Source organism: Passer montanus, unplaced genomic scaffold (genome assembly GCF_014805655.1).
Source record: "Passer montanus isolate IOZ18808 unplaced genomic scaffold, ASM1480565v1 scaffold2, whole genome shotgun sequence".
In the NCBI taxonomy this organism is placed as follows: Eukaryota; Metazoa; Chordata; class Aves; order Passeriformes; family Passeridae; genus Passer; species Passer montanus.
Window position 1 is genome coordinate 25365392 of NW_024366591.1, and position 23856 is coordinate 25389247.

General features: G+C 37.4%; 1 protein-coding gene across 6 annotated transcripts in view; it reads right to left on the reverse strand.

Moving 5' to 3' along the window:
• The window catches only part of LAMA2 (laminin subunit alpha 2), a 337030-nt gene extending 314282 nt beyond the window's left edge, over positions 1–22748 (reverse strand). For 3 of the 6 annotated variants that reach the window (XM_039706788.1, XM_039706786.1, XM_039706787.1), the window contains exon 1: positions 22330–22721. In XM_039706788.1, coding sequence (XP_039562722.1) covers positions 22330–22420 — 91 coding nt within the window. In that variant the 5' untranslated portion in view covers positions 22421–22721. Of the gene's footprint in view, positions 1–22329 lie in introns of all 6 variants that reach the window. The other 3 variants (XM_039706791.1, XM_039706789.1, XM_039706790.1) reach the window with 2 other exon arrangements.
• Between the last annotated feature and the right edge of the window lie 1108 nt (positions 22749–23856).

Below are 23856 nucleotides of genomic sequence, written 5' to 3' on the forward strand. Positions count from 1 at the left end.
GATTGTGATAGGAAAATCTCAAGCACAAATCACTTGAAATGCTTCCAAACAGTAAATGAAATATTTTACTCAGGTGGCATTTAATCAAAATTTGCATTTACAGATATCACAATATAATTTTATGCCTTCAATGCTTCATTTGTGCCTTTAAGTTATACTGGATAAGCAAAACCACAGTTTGTAATCTACACAGACATGGCACAATCCTTCCACATACATTTCATAATGCACAGCAGTTCCGTGGGGTTGGTGAAGGCAGAAAGAAAAATGGGAGTTAAAATGAATAATACATCAGTCCTCCAGCATATGTGAGTGACATTTTGAGTCAAGGTGAAGTCAGGAGGTGAGCAAAGTGAAATACAGACACTTGGCTTGTTTGCTGCACAGTTTCAATCATTCCACTTGCACATTTAAGTAAGTTACATCATCTACAAGATGTGACAAACTCTACAACTGCAGAACAGAAAGACCTTATATAACACTGAAAAGCTGTTAGAAACATTTTCCTTCCAAGAGCAAGCGTACTACTTTGTTTTAAAAAATCATTAAAAGAAAGTGACACAATGACAGTCTTGTAGAAACATATGGAAAAATTATATTACTCTAAATTTCTGAAATTAAAAAACCACATAGAGCATATTCTAATATAAATGGCATGAAATTATAGATTAGATGGCAGGTAGATGATAACATGGAGTACTAGCCCTGATAAATTGACCATAACCTCAAAATATGTATATACTTCTTCAGCTAAATTGTATTTCAGAGTAACTGTATTACCTCTTGATTATAACCATCCAAAGGCACAATCTGGCAGTGAACAAAAACACTGCAGCTTCAAGAATTTCTGTACTTCACACATAAAGTACAATTTATCATGGAAATATAACAATATTAGAGAACAATGATATTGTTCCAAGGTGTGAATACATTCTGCAAGCCAATAGGATTTAAGAAAAAATAGGTTAAAAATACAAATTTCAAAATTTCAAAAACCTTTTGATTAAAGCTATTCAAAATCAAGAATAAAATATTTTTAAAACTGAAGGGAAAAACTAAGGACATATCTGTCTGCAAATAAGTGTTGTTCAAAATATTTTCCAAGTAAACTGTAATTTACTTCTGCACTAAAAACATTGGAAAATGGCAGAAAGAGAATTTATGTTTGTGATCTAGGCCATGCAAAGGTTGCTTGAGTCCTTCCATTCATCCTGCCCCTACTTCTCAGAGAACAACAGCTTTTCAACTCTGTATGTGACTATCATCATCTTCTGTGTCAGGCAGTAAAATAAATTCAAGTCCCACCTTTTCTAGGAGCTCCTAAAATTTAAAATACAATTTATTCTGTGAAGAGTTAACAGTGAGACAAACCACCCAGCATTTGTGTCTTTCTCTGACAACTAAATGGCAGACCCCTTCTGCTGACTCTATTTCCATTCCAACAAGCACACAATATTTAGCAGGTCAGATTTCCTTTTTTTTGCTTATATAAAAACGTTCTAGCATACTAAGGAAGACCCATATGCTGATACATAAATCCCTTCAATTTAATTTAAATAAACTTGCGTGTACTTAAATGGGATTTAGGTAGTCAAATGATCAGTTTTGATTCTGAAAGCAACAAAATGGCACCTTGACACCTGTCTGAATGCCCCCAGTAGCTGGTCAAAGCAATCAGCATTTCAAACTGCACCATAAACAGAACTGAAAAATATATTATATTTTAAGCATGCCTGCTTTGGGCTACTTACCTGGCTGCTAGGTATTGACTGAATAACACAGCCTCAATGCACTTCATAACAAGCCAAGCACAAAATCACAGGTCTTGGATTTCAGCCTTTTAACTGTTCAGTTTTCTTCCCCTACACCTTCACAATCTAAGTAATACTGGCAAGCAATTGTCAGTCTTTTAAAGTAATGTCACTATTACTTAATGTAAACTACAGTAATTCTCTGAGTACTTGACACGTACAGGAACTGCTCAAGAAATAGATTAGGCTTTAACTACCATAGATTCTGTTTTAATTTAGTTTGCTTAATAAATAAAATATCTCCACTATTCCTTGAATACAATGCTAAATAAATATATTATACTTGAGCAGATATTGAGTCTCTGTATAGATTACTACATAAATATAAATATATATATAAATATACATTTATATACTATATAAATATGCATTTATACACTTACTTAAAATTAACAGTGTTTTATAAAACTCCCCAACTTTTAAGACAATATATAGACAGTGAATCCATTGCCATGAATACTGCTTTTGCATGCATCCTGTTACAAATGAACACACATTGTTTAAGCCAGAGCTGTCTTGTATCAGCCAAGTTATCTTTCATACAGAAGTACCACTGAGATCACATGCAGAGAAATACACTTTATCTGCACTTTCACAACATGCCTGCACTTACCACCACTCAAATACAGGAAGGAAGGAAAGAGTTATCTGTACTCTATTGAATTGTTGATTTTGTCAAACGCAGCTTAACTACAGTGGAGTTCAGCTATAATGTTCAATACTTCACTGACTGTAATTGCAGTCATTCCATGCTCCCAAAAAGCCAGTCTATGTAACATCACACATAGCTCAATATTCTCCATGACAAAGTCTAGCTATTGTAATCTAAATTATTATGTGAGTTTTAAAGTCTAAATATTTTTTACTTTATGAATATATATATCTTTGCAGAGACCACAGAAAAACAGTTGTCCTGGCTTTTTAATATGGAATTGTGTGTTTTATATTTTTTTTAAAGCTTGTTAGAGTACCTTAGATACAGACAAAATATATGGGACATCCAGATAGCACATATAGCAATAGCACCCAGAGGAAAAATAATCACATATACCTGATACTTAAATGTCGAGACAGATCTACAGCATGCAATAAAGGTAACTTCTGTCCATAATACACCTGTGTCATTATTCACAAACCTTTAAGAAGATTTCTAAGTTCATGTTCCTGAAATTTTTACTTCTCCACCAAACTACTGCCATTCATCTCTTTAAAGATCTTGCCTCCCCTATACACCTCACAACCCCAAGCTATAAAGTAATTTCTCATGTTTTCCTGAATCGAGTCCTGCATCAAAGGAAAGTGGCTATTAGCAAGTTCTGTACCAAGGGAAGGTGGCTATTAGCAGATCACAAATGTCACTTCATGAGAATTTACTGGGGTTTCAAAAAATTTCTCCTTAAGACTGCAGAAACTTAAAACTTGTTTCCCTGAGTCTTTTCATGAGATAAAGGTATTATCAAGGTACCTTCTTTCCATATCTAAACAAATACTTGGGCACCCATAAAGCTCACTCATTTTTCCCTATGTAAACTAGTTGGTCTATTAAATGATCGCATCCCCCATATCTGACAGAAGCCAGCGGAATAAAAAACTTGAAATCAGACCCACAGTTATAGGGATTTGCCTTATAACATCATCTTCACAAATCTTGCCCAATTCACTAGCTAATCACTCACCTAATTTGCAGGCAAGTCAGTATAACATCCTAGTTGCTTCTAATGTCTCCGTTTCACACTATTTTTTCCAAGGAATGAAATATCTAGCCTAGTCAACATTCTGGGCTTAAAAAGTAAGATTTATGGTTTCTCGGACCTCATCTTTGAATATATAATGGAGAATTTCTATTAAAAAAATAATTTGCAAGTCAATTTCAGATAGTAGAGAAGGGGAAAAAATCATCATGGGGAAAAGAGAGAGAAAATTACAGAAATATAAAAAATATGTAAGCAGCATTAGTTTTTTGTACTTTGGTGTTAGAAAATAAGTTGCCAGGCCAAAATCTAATAGCTTTTTAGAAAGTACAACAAAGTCAAAGGATTAAGAGTAAAATCCTCTTGAGTTTGATTTTCAATGTGAGCATAACAGATAGACTGTCTTCACCTGTTATTTCCTTCATGCCAAATGCTGAAACACCACAGTGGACCAGTGTCTGAAGGACTCCAAGACCACGACTGTTGCATCTAAGCCTGAATCTTTCTTATTTGCTGAAGAAAACCATACCTGCTTCAAAATTCTAAGCCTAACTACATTTATATGTAAGCTAAGGCTTCCCTCATTCATAAAAAGAGACCACACGAGAAAGTCAGATCCAGAAATGCTGCAGGCTTCCAAAATCTTGAAACAGCAACCAAGCTTTCAGGAGTGCAAACAGTAAATCAAGTGTCCACAATGGCTCAACATGCCCACTAGGACCTAGATATGCTTTTAAAACAGAGCTGTGGCTCTTTTATCTAATTAAAAATTATTAAATTCAAACAAAGGGCTTTAAAAAAAAGTACTTGGCATTCATCTGGCTTTAATATATTCATTAAAAATGTTCGCAGTTCTCTGTTGCTCAGGTAACTTTATGTAACTTCCATATGCTTCAAGTTTAAGGAAAGGCACCGCAGATACTGCCTCTCCCAGTTTTCAACATCTTCCTCAAACCTCTACAAGCCAAATATTGAGGCATGCTAAGAAGGCATTTAAATTGTGCTAGCCCGCTTGCCACATGTACTGAAAGAACCCTCTGCACTGTATGTAACACCAACATTTACCCCCAGGTCATGCATAATTGCCATTCATATACTCAAAAGGATAGGCAGACTTCCCAACAACAGTTGTTTGTCATGTCTGATGCTATTGAGGGAAAGAATCTTCTGTTGCCTCAGCTTTGGGTTAAAAAGTACCAAAAAATCTCAAAGCAAAACAGCTATATTATATTTGATTATAATAAACATAAACTCATGTTTTCAAAAATCCTGATCATATCCCGTGCCCTTTGAAAAAACAGAAAAGAACTGAAGAAACTGAAGAAACTTTAGCACTTTTCTTCAGAAAGCTTTATGACACATGGCAACTTGTTAAAACACAGTCTTTACAAGGAACCTATTTTAGATCATACATACCATCCCTGCTCCCCAAAAAAACTATGAAGGGAAGATTACACTGAGAGAGGGGGGGAAAGTATGGGAATAGCCATGAAAAGTTGTGCACTGGTGATGTGCATGCTAGGAGATTTGCTTTATATCCCTGTTTTTGCAAATTCAGATGCCTTAAGGCTGGTCTCATAATACAGAAAATCTCAATTTTAAGACATCATTGCCTGGCATTAGGTACTATCTTTGCCTTATAAATACAGAAGCCAAGTTCCAGATATGATTCTGATTTCTTGGGCTATTTATTTTTCAGAAAGGTAGAAATTAAATTAGTTGGAAAAAAACTAAGCAGCAAACTTTACACACTACCATTGGAAAATCTTTCTGCTGTTGTGAGTTCCTAGGCACGTGGTTCTCACTACATCAAATCTGCCATGTTCTTATGCTTTCTTCCCTGACATTGTAATCCTGATATATGGAATATTTTACAGACTTCAATTTCCTGACAGGCATGCAGAATTCTCTGCACTATCTAGATTGGTCAAAGTAAATTATTATAGGATGAAAAATATAATTTTGACACTCTTCCACTATGAGAGGAACAAGGGTTTCCTCCTCTTATCTTCTCATGGGTTTATAAAAGTCACAATCATACCTAATTCTTGAATTTGGCTTACATGTATTTCAAATTGAAAGCTGGAAATATGCATCCTTTTCGTTTCATAATAGCAATCTTTAACTACTATCACTAAACCATAACTACAGCTGCAAGTAGTATTTTACAGATGCAATTTCTTCACAGAAAAACTGAGTTATACAGCAAATTAAAACCATGTCTTTTTAACTCTCAGTGAATATAGCTGTGTAATAAAATGCCTATGGAAGACATTGGTAGTTGGTTTCTATTTCCAGTTGTGCCACTGAAAACTTTAGTTCACTGTCTTTGTACGTTGTATAAACTTTGTTTGCCTGCAGCATTTGTAGCAAGTTATAGACAAGCTATGGTCAACATGTAGTACTCAAAAATGACAGCACAAAAGAGGAAAAGCAAGTTTTGAGTTTTTCAGAGTAGGTCTCAGCCTCTGACTTATTCTAGTTCTGGCTATTTCAACTTCACTCCTAGTGATACTACAAGTATTGCTCATTTTCTAAGACTTCAGTTACTGTCACTTCTACCAAATAGTACATGATTTGTAAATTTTTACACTCTTGCACATCAAATAAGGCATCCGAAATAAAATTTTTGAAATAAACCAATAGCTCCAGTACAGAGGACTGATCCATAATTGTCCAAAAGGATTTAAATACATGCTTTTCAGATCCTAGGACACTGGCCAAATCCCAAACTACTTGAGAAGGAGAGGGAAGGAGTAGGCATTTTCACACTTTTTACTCAACCTGTTCTCCTGAATTCTTGAATATTAATTAATATTCAAGAATTCAGGAGAATATTATTCTTGAATATTAATTAATATTCAAGAATTCAGAAAACAAAAGGAAGCATTTCTCAGTTAGGGAAACTAGTGTAGTTTAGTCTTTCAACATGAAAAGTATATTGTAACATCACCAGTATTTTTTCTCATTACTATTCTTTCTTTGCCCTTCTATCTAAATGATGTTGGTCTCAACTGCTAATTATATAACCCACTACTCAGTTACATTAGTTCTTTCTTCATGGCCTCCCTTTTTTCTAACAGTATCAGGGCACAAGGCAAGAAAGCAAAGCCCCTAAATTTGGGACAGTTAATCTCTCTATTTAGATCTGAGCAAGCCTCCTTCAGAAGAAAAATAAGAAAACCCCAAACTTGTACTCTGAAGTTCTGTATGAAGTAAAACAACTCTGTTAATGACTGACAGAACATCTCCCTAATCAAGCTACATGCTGATGTTAACTTCCCCCAGCACTTCATGTCTCAGTGGCTCGGGTTTCTGAGGTAGCTGTCTTTTCTTGGTTATGTTCTTGAGATGCCATATTGAGTTAAAGAAATACAATGTTAAGAAACTTCTAGCATAAGAGGGCAGCAAAACTTGCTTGTCTCTTTACAAATGTGAAAATCCTTAAGTGAAATGGGAGGACTACTGTGTAATACTACATATTTTGGAACACAAAACCACCAAAACTCTCTCAGTGTAATTAGGAAATATAAATTTTGGAATTCATGTCTAAACATCTCATGGAAGTCTGCCCAGAGAGGGAAAAAGGAATGAAAGGGACCAACTCTTAATATTTTTATTTATAAATTCTACTTAGCCCTCAGAAAGAGCAAAATAATTAATTTTATTTGTTCATACTAAATTTTGCTGTTGGAGTTTAATCCTTCCTAAGTAATCTGTGGTATATAATTTCAACTAAATTTTTTAAAAGCTTACTTCGAAGAAGCCAAATCATGATAATTTCATCACAATGGTGAAAAGTTTTACAGCCATTGAAGAAACATGAAAGCAGTCGGTTATCCTGAAGATGCTGCTTTGAATAAAAGTACTTCTGCACATAAATAGAGCATAAAATAAAACATAACTGCACTTGAACTAAACAGTCATGTAAACAGCAATTGCTTAGCATTTGGAAACAAGTTTACACACAAAACTGAATATAATAATGTTTTTCCTTTTGTGATAGGGAACAGTTAATCAGAGATTACAGGACAAACAGGGGTAATAGAGAGCATCCATTTATAACAGAGGTTGATTTTGGATCCAAGCTTGTTTTATCTGGCATATCAGCAATACTACAGGAAACCACACTCAGATTAGAATGCATAAGGTTGAAAGATTCACAACGTTATCAGATTTCCCATGCAGTATGCTGTTGCTCTGGGCAGCATTCTAAGACTGCTGACAAAAGCCAGATGCAAATCTAGGGCATTATTTTTTAACATTTATTTAAATTTAAAACTTCCTATTTATGTTGTTCAAATATGCAGTTTACAAGAGTTTGTTATCAAAGACAAAACATAGGCTGTGACCTGATTTGGAAGGCCACTAAACTTCTACGTCCTTCATGCATTACTTGTCCTTCTGGGGCCTGACTCTGCAAACACTAAGCATTTCTCTAAAACAATAACCGGATAATTTTCAAAAATCCCATACTGAGCATGTAGAACAAGAACACTGAAAGTGTACTCTTAAATAAAGGACAGTATTTCTATTTACACAACTTCTTCTAGGGCCTGCTTCACCATTCTCTCTACAATACTGAGGATCACCTCACACATTTTAAACAAATACTACATTAACACAAATACCACATTTTAAAACCACATATTCACCGTGTTTCTGTTTTTCTAGTCAGCTGATACACGTGGGGCTAATCCATAGTCACCAAGACTGGAGTAACAGAATATGTGTGAAATATAGATATCTGTGCATGATGGCATGCATTGCTTAAACAGCATCAGCCAGAAGAGTTCCTGGGAACAGTGTGCTTGAATACTCCTATCTGGAAAGGAAACCTGACCCCAGATTCTCTCAAGCAGATTGATTACAGATTTTAAGGAAAACAACAATCCCTCATCACACATTTCAAATAATTGAATGCAACAATATCCTGACAAGAGAGCCTCTTGCTTTGCAACAACATATTTCCAAGAGAAGAACTACTTGTTTCCAGGCCTATTAAAACAATCCTCTTGAGCCTTTTTTATGAGGCTAAAGACTGATGCAGAAATTATTCAAGATGTGTGCACCTCATTTTTCCCTTTCAGGTCTTGTACCAAGTAAGCTGCCAGATCCAAGGATAAGTTTATGGGAAGAGGACATAAACCTGCTAGATTTAATAATATTATTAGAATACTAAAATTAATTCAGTATTCCATTATACATCCACTGTATCAAAAACACAATGTACTTATCTAAACAGCAGTTTACAGACTTCATTTATGAATGTGGAAAGAACAGCTTAGCTCACCTTTTAAGTACACATCTAGTCTAGACAGATACAAAAATTTCAGTTGAATGGAAGTTATGCAGAAACATTCAACTAGAGAAAGGGGATGAAGTATAACAATAATATTGGAACACAAAAGGGCTTCTTCCAGGGGTGGGAAATATGCTCTGTCTCAAGTCAAGGATGTTCTTAAGAACACTATTTTTAAAAGCAAAGTGCCTCAGAATAGCTACAACCTCCTTACTTGTTTCTCCTTACAGTCTCTATTGCCACAGCTAGGTCATGTCTAAGGGCCATCTGTTGGCTTTAAACCACATGCTCTTTATCTCAGTCTTACAAACACAGTCTAGTATGAAAAACACAGATTTACCCAAAATTGTTGCCAAATTCTGAAAGCCCTAGATAATTAATTTGGTTGAAATTTTAATGCATCTCAGCAGTATGCAGTAATTCTAACCATTATATATGTTGCATCTTAGATAGAGCAGCACACATTGTGATGAAGCTTAAGTTCTCTGATGTATAGTAGAGCACACCAAGTACAAAAATTCAGTTAAGATTTTAGTAAGAGAGAACATCCATTAACTAGAGATAAAATAGGTCAAAATGTCAGGGTTTTTTTAAGAAGAAAGCTACAAAGATATTCAGAAAGAAAACAGCTTGTATGTACTTGCCAATTTAAAAACAAATAAATAAATGTAAAGCAAATATACTAATTCGCTTTCATGCTAATTATATTTCCTAGTGGAAACTAAGGATGAGAAGTATCATATCTTAAAATCTCTTTAGGTCCAATACACTAAATACACTCTTACACATTAAATCCACCTTAAAATCGAATAAGGTGTCAGATACAATTAGCTCCGCTAATAAAAACTAATCAGAATTCTTTTAAAATAAGCCTTTAAAACCTTGAGCTTACTTCTTAAGACACTTTATCCAATAAAGGCTGAATCCTCAAGTTTCTCAGCAGTAGTAAAAATTACAAGAATTATTTGTACATAAAGAATTATATTACTGTTTGGCATTACTCCTTGTCAGGTTTTTCATAAAACATAGATACACTCATAAGTGCATATGTAGGAGTGATTAATGTTTATGAAACAGAACAGTGGGATTCCAGAAGTACCATATGATGACATGTCAATATTTTGATCCTCACAGACTTAGAACAGCTGTTTCTTCAGCCCAGCTGATACAGTGAAAACATCTCAAATTCGACACAGATAAGTTTAATTCCTAACAAAGGAGACTACTATGGACCTTATATGTAATTTTAAAGAACATACCATTTCCAGGATTAGTTTATCTTAAATTTTGGGTTTACTGTTAACATATTGCTGTAGAGTCAAAGGAGCTGATACAAAGATAGAAACACAGCCTCATTTAAACAGGAAATAACACTAAATGCTTCTTAATAACTCTGTGTAGCAACTAGTTTTCAACTACAGCTAGTGTCTCAGTTTAACAATACATTCTGACACCCCTGGGACCTTCTGGCCCCTCTCATTCTTCCAGACATTGCAGAAATAAATGGCTTGCACACAAATATGCTCAGCAGAACAGTGAGACAGAACAAAATGTTATGTTCTGTGTTGTATACTTCTTCCATAATGACTTGGAGTTGAATTCTTGCCACGAGGAAGCCAGTAAGAATTTCACAGTAATTTCAAACAAATCTAACTTTCCTCTAAAATGAGTACATCTCACACAATTTTACTTAGATTATTTCAACTAACAGCCATAAAGGAAAAACAGGTAGTGATTAGGAGAAAATTGTTTCATTGGACTCTCTGTGGATTTGGTTTAACAGGGAATACCTAAGTTCAGTTTCACTTCCAGAAAAAAATTCTAGAGGAACTGTCATACTGTAGACAGATCCTACATTTTTTAACTAATTCAAAAAGTGATTTAAAGGCCTGCTATGCAGAATATAGTGGCTTTTTAATACCAAATTTAATAATTACTTGAGTTTATTAAACTGATTGAAGAAACTAATTTCATCTCATTCTAGATTGTCTTAATAATGTTGACTCACTTTGAAACTAATGATGTATTACAAAGATACTTCAGTCAATTAATGGATTCATTCATCAATGGATTTTCAGATAGTTAGAAGTATTTATTTTCATACCTTTCACCTAAATTTCCTTTTAATTCCCAGGAATTAAAAGGACAGGAGTACTCTACAAGACACAAGTAGCTTAAGAGAGTGCTCACCTTTCATGGACCATGTGTGAAGTCACGCACCTGAGCAGTATAAAGGCTCCTACAGGCACCTTTTACCCTGGGGGTCTGTCAGGATATCTTAGGCACACACTGCTCAGCCACCCAGCTTCTCTGGCATGAAACTGGTTGAGCCCATGCAACAGTTACTGGGAAGAAAAGTCTCTGTTGTCACAACAGCAACATCAGTGCTGTTCAGTCTAGAGCAGAGAAGCTTGCGTGGAGACCTCAGAGAAACCTTCCAGGATCTGAAAGGGACCTACAGGGAAGCCAGGGATGGACTCTTCATCAGGAAGTGTAGTGACAGGACAAGGAGTAATAGGTTCATATAAAGAGGAGAAATTTGGTTTAGATAAACTTCTTTACTGTGAGGATGGTGAGGCACTGGAACAGGTTGTCCAGAGAAGTTGTGGATGGACCATATATCCCTGTCAGTGTTCAAATCCAGTCCGGATGGGGCATTGAACAACCTGGTCCAGTGCCCCTGCCCCGGAAGAGGTGTTGGAACAAGATGATTTTAAAAGTCCCTTCCAATCCAAGTCATTCTGTGATTGTTATCGCAGAGGAAAAGAGGCAGTAGCTGAAAGCCATATTATGAGTGTTACAGCAGGAGTTATTTCACTTTGCAACAACTCATACAAACCTATATTTATATAAACTATCAATCCATTTAGGCCTTAGTTTTCCTAACTTATTCAAACTGCCTGTTCAGTGACACTTTCTGTGCTGTGCTTCTTAATGTTTCCAGGCATAAGTTTTTCCATGAAAATATTTACAAATAAAATTAAAGAAAAATGAGACTGAGAATTTCTTGCAAGAGAAATGTGGAACAGGTTTGTTTCACAAATACACATAAGTGAGGTGGATGATTAAAGCACAGTCTACATTCAAGCAACAACACATTTCTCCATTTTTGAAGCAGACTGCCTACAAATTATCCCGTATTCCACAGAGATTGTGAAATACACATGAAAATTGATGGTCTATAAATGATTGTGTGTAAAACTGGAATTCTTGATCAGTCATAGCAGCTTAGATAAGGCAGAACACTTGCTACTTACTGGATCTTTAATAACTGAGTTGTAAGAAACTAGCTGAACCCTGAATGCTGCATTTTCTCATGTTAAGTGAAGAAGATGAGATCACTATAACAATTATGAAAAATTACTGAACAGCTTCCAATGTAACTAATGTTCACATATATCAATTCAATTTAAGACTAATTCCAACCCAGACAGGCATACAGCTTGTCAAAACCTTTATGAATTTTTCCATAAACTGAATTCTTTCCTTTTTCTCTGTGAAATCACAGTTTATGACACTCAGACATATTTGCAACTGCTGTTCTGAAAACCCAGGTCTAATATTATAGTCCTTATTAATATGTCTAATACACATTCCTTGACAGTTTTTTTCTCCACATAATATAAAAAAACACTCTGGATCTTGCCAATGCAACATATTTATCCATGTCTTTACTAATTGTGTACTTTAATATGTTTACAAATGTGTTCAGTTCTAACTCTACAGTTACTAAGTTTACTAAGCTTACAGTGGGAGGCCTTGTTAAATATGACCATCATATTTGCTGCCTTCTATTTCTCCTCTAATGAGGCTGTTCATATAACCTGTTAAACAATCAGTTGTATAATGACATTACTTTATCAGCATTTTCACACCAAATTCTATACAACCTCCCACAAACCTTGAATTTAAATACCTATCTCTTCTAGAGCTGTTGAGCTGAAAGCACTCCTCAGCTTTAATTTTTATCAAAGTTGATTTCACAAATATTCTCATGCTAACAACAAATTCTATACCCAGAGATGATAACTTCATAAATCAGCTTTTCTGTCCTCCTGTATCTGCTGTTTAGATCAAAACCTCAATGATATTACCTATGTTTTCTATAATGCTAAACACAGTCAGAAATTACTGTGAACCTTTTATTAGTTTGCTTATCACCACAATTTTTCTCACCAACTATTTTATACATGTTATCCAGTACCCTGCGACATCTGCCTATATGGCACTTCTTTCTTAGCCCCAAAGAGCCTGAAATATGAAGACAAGGTTTCATGTCAGTAAAGGTTAATTCCCAAAGCAAAAAGCTTCATTTCTTGGCAGTAATCTGACAGAATATCTAATTTCTTTTTTTTCTTCTTACAGACCAGCACAAATATTCTTGCCTCCCAAATTTTTACCCTCAAAAAGTACATTGTGCTCCTCAACATTTTTTAAAATGAGCACTGACAAGCTATATAAGTTTCTGTAATCTCACATGTATCTGTAAGCTATGTGTTCAAATGAAAAGTCACTAATTGCTAAAATAAAACCCAGATTTTATAGATAATGAAAAACAGAAACACTGTGCAAAAACTATAAACACAATTCTGTGCTCTGTCCAGAGTAATATACTAAACCAAGCACTGATCTCTGACTTACTTGTGGCACAAATGTGATATTATTATTTTGAGTGACATTATGGGGCTTAATTGAGGTGCAGGCCAAAAGCAGACTGGCAGAACAAGTAGCTACACAAAAACCTCTTTATAAGAGAAGTTTAAAATAGATCTTTTGGGACAAATGTATACTGCAAGTGGAAGCAAAGTACTGTACAAAAATCCTTCAGACATATGAGTATCATGAAGAACCCAGAAATCAGAACAAGGTGCATACATTGATTCCTTTAGATATTATTCTCCAAGAAATACAGCCAAATTTGAAATTATGAGTGAACTAACCCTGACCAAAGGAAAAGGCTTATCCTCAATGAATAGACAAATAGCTCAGTCTAACAGCTTGAGTTCCACTTTATTCTTGTGAGACAGTGCCTCATTTCACCAAGAACTGACTCAACCTCTTGATGCACACAATGATGATTATGGTTATTGTTGCTTTCCCCATCACTTTTATATGCCATAAAAGTTATTTCACTAATTAAACTATGAGCTTCAAAGTCACTTTTAAATAACTCCAACCAATATGGCAGGCACATTCAGTACTTTTTCTTCTCCAGTTAGCAAGCTATGAAGTTGATACTATTTAAGCATTTAACTATTAATTTTTCTGGCAAATGACTGTCTTACTCTCTGTGTCAAAGCTCCAGTGGGGCGAAGAAGCTGAAGCTGCATGCGTAATCAATGATTACAGGGCATGCATGTAAAGGCTTCCCACTTACTCTGAATTTATAAAATATTTCTCATATTTACTACATAAGCATACCAAAAGTGACACTTACAGACCCTAATTCCACACAACGCACAATGGAACTAATTTAGAAGGCTGTATCCAGCTGTAGAAAGACATTGTGTTTAAGAGAATAAGTCAGTGTGCATATTACAAATATATTTTTCAATTAAATGTGTGGATGTTTTTCCCATTGTAAAGAAAACCTTTTTGTGTGAGGACTCAATAATTTTTAAGAAGGAATGATTAATATAATCTCCAATTGTATCAAAATCAAAAATCAATGAGAAATATACTATGCTTTATGCCATGAACTACACACGTGGGAATCCTTATATTCACAATTGGGGTGTTGCCACAATTGTCATAAAAGTTGATTTAAAAAGTAATCCACAGGGATGAAATGGTATCAAGAATAGCTTTTTTTCTGGTAAAATTACCTACTTCAGCAGTATCAATGATGGCTTAAAGTTAAACCTAAGAAATGTACTTGTGGTGGCCTGCAATCTTTTTGTTGACTTGACAAAAATTTATGCGTAATTCACACAGTCAAATTAGATGTGCAAGCGCACCACATCCCAATCACCAGCTCTGGGATTTGCACAAACATACTTGTTCCATTCCTGGTGGTTTCACATACCAAATTCAAAAGCCCTGTATTTTTTTGCCATGTTACTTTGTCCTCTTTGAAAGGCATGGATTTCTTCTTGTTCCATAGAGCTGTGTGGCTTTCAGAGGAAGCCAGACTACTCACATCATCACCATTACAGAAGTGCTCAGAAAATGCACAAAACAGTTATCACTGCCACACAGCATTTTATCACACATATTTAGAAACATAGTGATATGTAAAAATAATGCTATTTGTTCCTTCTCCCAGACTAAAAGTTATTCCGCAACAAATGTATAGCAGTAGTTCTGCATTGCCTGTGCAGGATAAATGCCAGGAAAGTTAATATATAATGCAATTCTTTACAGTAGCAATTACCCAGACATTTCTGTGGAAAAGGATTACAGCCTGTTGACCAGTTAGCATAAAGAGAGTAATAAATTGCCACATTCAGCATCTCCCATCAAACCCTAAAGGTAGCCTGAGTGAAAGTGGCATCAAAAATTCTCAGGGCTTATCTAAGAAGCAGGTGTGTAAGTAGAAAACCAAATTAAATCCTAAATAAACTCTCACTATCACTGGAAGTGTGCAAAAAAACAGGGGTTCTGATTTCTTTGTCTTGCACCTCCAAAGTCCTGACTGCCAATCCCCAGCGTTGCTCCATTTTCCTATAGCAGTGGGAAATACATTACAGTATGTTTAGAGGCATTCTTCTCATTCTTTCTAATTGACCTTGAAGAACACCCCCACTTATTGGGTTAGGTAAATAATGAGAAGATATAGTAATATGCCATTAAAAACAACCGATATAGCTATAAAAATAAATTTTATATAATATTTTGTTCACTTTTAGGTGACTTTCTTTTTTATTAGATCTTAAGTCCATGAATCATGACGGTAGTACATACACGTCAGTTGGGACAGAACAAGGCATTGTAATGGTATTTGGATAATCCACTCTGCAGGAATGTTCATTATTCTTCCTGAGCTTTCACAAGAGTTCCCTGGCACAATGCTGCTACAGCTGCTTTAGAGTCTAATGTTATTACAAGGTCTGATTCAAAGATAATGTCTGCTAGAGGAATCTGGCAGGGTGCAAGAGTCCTATGAAAACCCTTGTGACGCTAAGGTGTAACTAATGGAGATTGAACTGCTGAAAAAATATGTGAGGAGTAACAGTTATTTGTTTTGAGTGTTGCAAGAATCCTGAGTGATCTTTGTTATTTGTCAGTACAAAAATCACACAAATCCAAGTTATTTTTTCTGGAAATATTATATTTTTTCTAATAAAAATAAATAATAGAAAAAAAGTCTAATCTCAATCTTAACCACAGTACACAAGCATTGTAAAATACCATTTTCTTCAGAACTTCTCTTATCTACATGTTTGGATTGAAGAAAACATGAAAACTGCAGAAAAACAGAAACTAGGAATTGGCTATCAACTACAGTAGCTGGTAAAAGAGAATAAATAACATGTAGTCATCAGCAAGAGCCAGCTCATGAAATAGCTTTATTGGCAAACACAAGGAATTCCCTTCCCTATTTCAAACACATGGATAAAATCAATATAAAGTTTAACAAACATAACATTTCGGTCTGTTTTTTACATCTGCAAGCAAGATTTGGTCTGTATGTATGTTAGCGTGGCCTAAGTTGCCAGTGTGTGACACATGAGCTCACATATTCTAGACAGAACTCTTGGTTAGGAGAAAAATATCCAGTAATAAGGGATTATTATGTATGAGAAAAGTTGGGGAAAAAAGGAGATCATTAGGTATGCACACTGGTTGACATTTGCATGTATTTGTGCCCACAAGGCATCACCACCATTCCTGACCTGTAAATATGAGTAGTCTGGACTTCAGGGGTGGGGGGAGGAAGAAAATGAAAAGGAAAGGGAAAGGGAAAGGGAAAGGGAAAGGAAAGGAAAGGAAAGGAAAGGAAAGGAAAGGAAAGGAAAGGAAAGGAAAGGAAAGGAAAGGAAAGGAAAGGAAAGGAAAGGAAAGGAAAGGAAAGGAAAGGAAAGGAAAGGAAAGGAAAGGAAAGGAAAGGAAAGGAAAGGAAAGGAAAGGAAAGGAAAGGAAAGGAAAGGAAAGGAAAGGAAAGGAAAGGAAAGGAAAGGAAAGGAAAGGAAAGGAAAGGAAAGGAAAGGAAAGGAAAGGAAAGGAAAGGAAAGGAAAGGAAAGGAAAGGAAAGGAAAGGAAAGGAAAGGAAAGGAAAGGAAAGGAAAGGAAAGGAAAGGAAAGGAAAGGAAAGGAAAGGAAAGGAAAGGAAAGGAAAGGAAAGGAAAGGAAAGGAAAGGAAAGGAAAGGAAAGGAAAGGAAAGGAAAGGAAAGGAAAGGAAAGGAAAGGAAAGGAAAGGAAAGGAAAGGAAAGGAAAGGAAAGGAAAGGAAAGGAAAGGAAAGGAAAGAGGAAAGGAAAAAGGAAAGGAAAAAGGAAAGGAAAATCCACCCTGCACCAGGAATTCATGCTGCCTCTTATTCCAAAGTACTACAATCTCAAAAAACTGTCAGTCCAAGTAGCTGGATAAGAAATTAGAACATGTGTGGGTGGATTCCTTCCTCCAGCCTGAATTAATTAAAAATGATTGTTTGCTGTATTATTTTAAAGCAGATTTTTGGAACAGGTTAAAGAACCACTGTTCTGACTTTAGCATTTCAAGCCTAATAAGAATGACTCATGTAAAAAAACTCAGAGGAAAAATTAATAATAAGGAGGTTAAATATAAAGTGTGTCTTACCATCATATGTTCTTATTTGTTGCTTGGAGAAATTCACACATTCATGTACAAGACCTACCTCATTTGCTTTGGCTGTGGTTATTTCTAGTTAAAGCAAGTACACAAAAACCTCATGTCTCCAGTCAGTCTGGGCAATTCTATCTATTTCTAACACCTTAGGCTGGCCCTTTACTATTTCTCACATTCTAAACCTCAATCACATATTAATTCCCTCTGTTTTCACTTTCTCAATCAGTTATTGAACTATAAGAAAGTGATACGGACAACAGCTTTGAAGTAAAAAGTTAAAAGCAATTACAAAGTGTATTTGAGAGCAGCATTTTGGGGTAGTTAATCTCTGAATAACCAATCAGACAGCAGTAAATACTGCAAAAAGAGCTGCTAGAACTGATTATGATCTTGTACACAAACATTTAAATAAATAATAATGAAAAAGGAAATCATAATTTCTAGATCACAGAAAAAATTATCTACCAAAACATTAAACATCATACAGACTGTGGAAAGGCAACATACAGAATGTACTATACTGCAGTACACCTTCAGTGAACAAGGCTTGTTACCTGTTACAAAATCCTGAAGCTGGATTAAGTAAATCCTTTAAAAAAAATTACACAGACTTTTATGCATTCTAAGATGCCAGCCCTCCACAACGGACATATTCTCCTTCATATTTTTGTAGCCAGAGTTCTACACAAGTTGACTTACAAGGACTACATGGGTTAGATAATGGCTAAATTCCACCTTTCTTCTTGCAGAAGATAAAGTATTTTGGGACTATTTCTCTTAAAGAGCCATATGATTTTCAGTCATCATATCTTAAAGACTTTTGCATTGTTTTTATATTTGCTGATATTGGGTAACAGACTCAAAATTTATTCAGGTGAGAACAAGCTGATAAACAATCATCTAAGCCTTGTTTTCTCAGAAAAGTAGAACACAGGTTTACCAAGTAAATCTCTTACAAGCCCTGTTCTCCAAATACAGCCAGCAGAGTGATTTGAACGTTTAAATGACATCAGCCATGATGGAGATGCTCTCCATTACAAGATCAGAGCTGGGTGGTGTTGGTGAGTTTTGAAATTGACCTTACTTCAAAGAAATTCCAAAGAAAGAGGAAACTTTACTTCTGCTTTTACAGATTACACAAACAAAGCATCTGGAGTGTTTTTTGTCTCAGAAAAGAGAGAATCTAAGTCTACACACATTCTTCATTCTTAGGATCTGAAATACTAAACTAATATCCTATTAGCCTTGTCTCTTGACTTGTCAGAGTATAGGATACTATATACGCACAGGTTTGTATGTGGGAAGGAAACTTATAAGTCCTAGTTGCAATGACATAACACAGAGAACACAGTTTTGAACTAAACTCTCCAGAAACTTGTTTAAAAAATGTACACCTACAGAGAGACTTAAGAATATTGACCTGTCTGACACCATCGACTGCCTAACAGACGAGCACTAATCATATCCTCCTGATGTTCACCCCTCATTTCTCTTTTGAGTGGGAAATCTCACTCTGACTTTATAAGCATCCTATATACATCACCACTTGGAGTCAACTTACACTTCCTTCCACACATGCTAAAAGCACCTGTACTCCATGAATTATCTCCACTGATGTCAGCAGCTGACATTACAGATCAAGTTACTGTGCAGTGTATGTTCCTTAGCCCTGTCCCTTCTATTCACACCTTTCACAGACAGATAGCTTCCGCTCTCTCTCATAACAGATATTGAGATCCTTTTAAAAATGCATTAATTTAAGATCAAAAGAAATTTTACATTACCTTCTAAATTACTACTATTTTGATTCTCTCCCATTCCACACCGAATAGGATGAACCAGGGTTCAAGATTCAAAGGAACATTGCATGGCACTTTGGTCAGTTTTACCTTAACTGCAAATTATGCACACCTTTAAGAAACACTGCTGAAGAATGCACATGCCTTTCTGGTTCTGATTCTTCCATTTTCTGAGAAATTGCACTGGTTTCAGCTTGGGTAGAGTTAATTTTCCTCACAGTGGCTCACATGGGGCTGTGTTTTAGATTTGTGTTGAACACAGTGATGATAACACAGGGATGTTTTTGTTATTGCTTAGCAGGCCTTACACAAAGCCAAGGCTTTTAATGCTTTTTGTACCGCCACACTCATGAGGAGGCCAGAGGTGTAGAGGAAACTGGGAGGACACACAGCTGGGACAGATGACCCCAAATAGCCAAAAGGATATTCCATACCATATGACATCATGCTCAGTATATAAAGTGGGAGGAAGAAGTGTGAGATGTTTGGAATGATGGTGTTTGTCTTGCCAAGTAACTTATGTGTGATGAGACTCTGCTCTCCTGGGGATGGCTGAACACCTGCCTGCCCATGGGAAGCAGGGAATTAATTCCTTGTTTTGCTCTGTTTGCCTGCAGAGCTTTTACTTTACCTACTAAACTGCTTTTATATCAATCCATGAGTTTTCTAGCTTTTACCAGTCTGATTTTCTCCCCAGTCCTGCTGGGACTTGAAGGACCTGAAGGAGTGAGTAAGGGGCTGTGTGGTATTTGGTCATTGGCTAGGGTTAAACCATGATAGAAATGCTGCATGACTATTTAGTGTTCAAAATACAAAAGAACAGATAATATGTGTAGCTAAAAAAAAAAAATCATCCCAACAATAACAAAAAAACCAGCTTGAAATTAACTCCAGGTTTCTGACCACATTAAGTCTTCTAGCAATTTTAAAAGAAAAAAAAATTAACCACAAGAACAGAAACAAAAAAAGAAATACAGACTGTTCCCATCTTTGAGGTGCAAAATGTTCTTGAACTGTTCTGTTCTATAAAACAACATGGGAATTCATTGTGATGTCTCAAATGCTGTTTTTCAAAGCGTTGCAGCTCTGTTACATAATTTTGTCCACAGCCATCCAACTGGTGCTAACAATTAGTAAGCATCCAACATTATGGTTATTACCAAATACCATTTAAGTCGAAAAACAAAAGCTGTAAGTCTAAAGATACAAACCATGGGTGCAGTAACATTCTTGTACATGTTAAAAATCCCCCAGGACTTCAGTGAAGTCAGACTTTCCTAACTTTTTGCATTACAGAGGAATTCATTACCTCTTTGTCTGTAGTGGGCAACACAGTGACATCTACATAGTGCTAGCACCTCCTAGCAGCTGCAACAGATCTTAAAAAGAAATTTAGAAGACAGTAAATGGCATAAAAATTTGGCAGTCCAGGACTTGAATTCAACTGTTAAATTTGGAAGGTCCCATCATCACACTAACATTTAATTAGAAGACCTAGGATTCTTCATGGAATTACCAGAACTCACAATATAAGTGATGCAGCAGATGAACACCAAACACACCCACTTCTAATTTAAAAGGGAAATAATTAACATATCCCTTCACTGTTGAGGTTAAAGGAAACCATGATACTGCATAAACAAAAGGGCATTCTCTCAAAGTGTTTCTGTGTATAGTGGGTGTGAGAGAGAGAGAATACTAAAAGAAATGCCACATCAATATTAGCCAAAAAAAATAATTAGGGAAAAAAAAGGAAGAAAAAATCAGAAAAAAAAAAAAGGCAGAAAATGCATTATGTACTGTATTTTAAATGCTCAGCTTTTGAAATCCCAGTCTTCAATGTTTACCAATAAGTCGTGATCTAAACACTGTCTAATTCTGGATGAGTTTTTATCCACACAGGCATTTGATCAACTGCTATTTATTCTCACACAGCAAAATTCATATTAAGGAGTCAGCTCATCATGTTTTCCAAAGTAAAGCCTAAATCATAACAATTCCTAATCCATAATGTTCACCCTATTATGTGACATCAGGGTCAAAGGAAAGACAGCTGTTAATCCAGAGGCTTGAATTAATTTTATTTTGACACACCCACAGTATCTTCCAACCGAATTTTCAGCAAGGCTAAAAACGTTAAGAGCATGAATGTAAGCACCAGAAAGATTATTGTGGGCTGAAGAATGGTTTTAAAGATTTCCTATGAGAGCTGGGAAATTGACTCAAGTTTATTTCTCCCATACCTGTACAACACTCTTTTTGATCTTTCCACAGAACACTAACTGAAAAAGCAAACAAAAAAACCACCCTTGTAGTGTCAACACACCTAAACACTGTATAATACACGATAATGGTATGTCTAAGACATTTACTACCCATGTAGGATAAAATTGATTCCGTTCCCATTCCCGTCGTGGTTAGTTTTTAACAGAAAAGCTTTGTGACGGGCTAAGTGCATCAAATTGCCACCTGAACTAAAAGCAGTACAGGCAGCCCACACGTGTTTCTACACAGCCTATCAAGCCTCCCCTGCCACAGAGATGCCAGCAGACGGGCACATCCCGGCTGCAGGAGGGATGCCAGCAGATCAGCCCGTAACTCTTGTGTGACTTGGGGGACGAGGTCACGTCCTCCAGCGGTCCCTCACCTACACGACTTTCCCCTGCCCGTCCAGCCACAGCGCTGCCCAATTGCGCTGTTCCGAACCGGGTCATTAGCGCTTGAGTGAGGCACCGGGAATTGCGGCGGGAGGCGGGATGTGCCGGCCCCGCAGCGCAGCCCCCGCAGCAGCCCCTGCTCGGCCCGGCCACCGAGGTACCAGCGGTGCTGCCGCCCGCCGAGTCCCCCCTCTGCAGCCGGGGGGTCACTTGTCACGCTCGGTGCCTGTCCCCTCGTCCCTCCCGAGCTGGCGGCGGGGTCGCCTCCCCCTCCGCGGTCCCGCCGGGCGGGCGAGGCGCGGGCTCCCCGCTCCCCTGTACCTCTTTGCGGCGGCGGCGGCGGCGACGGCGACTGGCCTCGGCTGCTGAGCGCCGCCAGCAGCAGGAGCAGCGGCAAACTTTCCCGAGCCATGGCTCCCGGGCAGCCCACACGTCCCGCCGCGGGACGGCCAGCCGAGTGAGCCGCAGCCGCCGGGAGAGGAGAGGAGACCCCGGTGCCCCGGGCAGGGAGCGGGAGAGCAGGACACACCCCTGCCCCCCCGCACACGCTCCCCGCCCCGCCGCCGGCCGCCGAGGAGCGAGCGGGGCCGGTGGGCAGCGCGGGGCCGGAGCGCGGCCCGGAGGAGCCCCCGCGGTTCCAGGATCCAGGATCCCGGCGCCGGGCGGGCACGAGGCGCCGCTCCAGGAGGGCGGCACGTGCCTGCCCGACGGGCGCTCCCCGGAGCTGGAAGTGTGCTCGCCATTTAAATTAGCCTTTGTCGGCTTATCCGACGGAGGAAAAAAAAAATACCTGCTCTATGACGGGGGGGGAAAAAAAATAGCTTTGAGAAGGCACTTGAGAAACGGGGGTTGCGACGGAATCAAGCACATTTTTCTTACCATGCCCGGGAGTGGTATATCAGTGCTAGCCAGGTATGACAGGGGAAATATCCGTATTGCTGCATAAAGGAAAAATTAACCTTGCACTAAAATAAAATTTGGATTAAAAACTGTTGCATAGTTCTTCTGAAAAAAAAAATTGCTTTTAAAAAGTCCATAAAAACCAGGTTTCATCATGGAACAAACAGCAAGGCTCCCAGCCTATGTGTGAGCACACAGAGAAAGGACGTCATGGGCTGTTAGAAGGAGTGACCTGGGCTCAGTTCACAGTATATCTGTGCCATAAAACCAAGATTGTGCTGGCAGCCCAGTTCTGACTTGAACAGTCATCTTCACAAGTCTTGTACCACTGCACTTCAAATTGAGCTTCCCTTGGAACTGACATCAAGATTAAGCAGTTCTGTGTATTTCCCAACATAAATACTTCAGTATCTAGGCGCTCTTTGCTGTAGCCAACAGTGAGGATAAGTATGCGTTTGTTACAGTGTCTGTTTCAGCTCTCAAGCCACAGCATTTTCTGTTGGTAAATTTGCCTGTCATTCCAAACCCAACATTTGAAGAATGCATTTGCACATAATAGGCATCCAACCACACAGCCAATTTGTTTCTCTCCCTGTCATCCCACTCCAAGCAGACTCATTCTTTCTCTTCTGATGCACTTAGCCTATCACAAAGCCTCTCTTTTGAGGTTTCTCCCCAAACAGCCTGAGCTCTGCTGGTGGGAGTCCTGTTACTGGACACTCATTGCTTCCATGGCCTTTGGGAAACTTCTCCTCTAGCACAGTACACAGGACAGCAACAAGAATGCTCTTGTATGGCTCAGCCATTGGTCACCTGTGAGTCAATGGAAAATACTCGAGTCCTCTTGCCAAAAAATTATGTACGTGTGATCTTCTGCACTTCTTACTAAGAAACCCAGGTTCAAGGTTTACCTTAATGATTTTCATCTTGTCAGCTGATTGCCTTGTT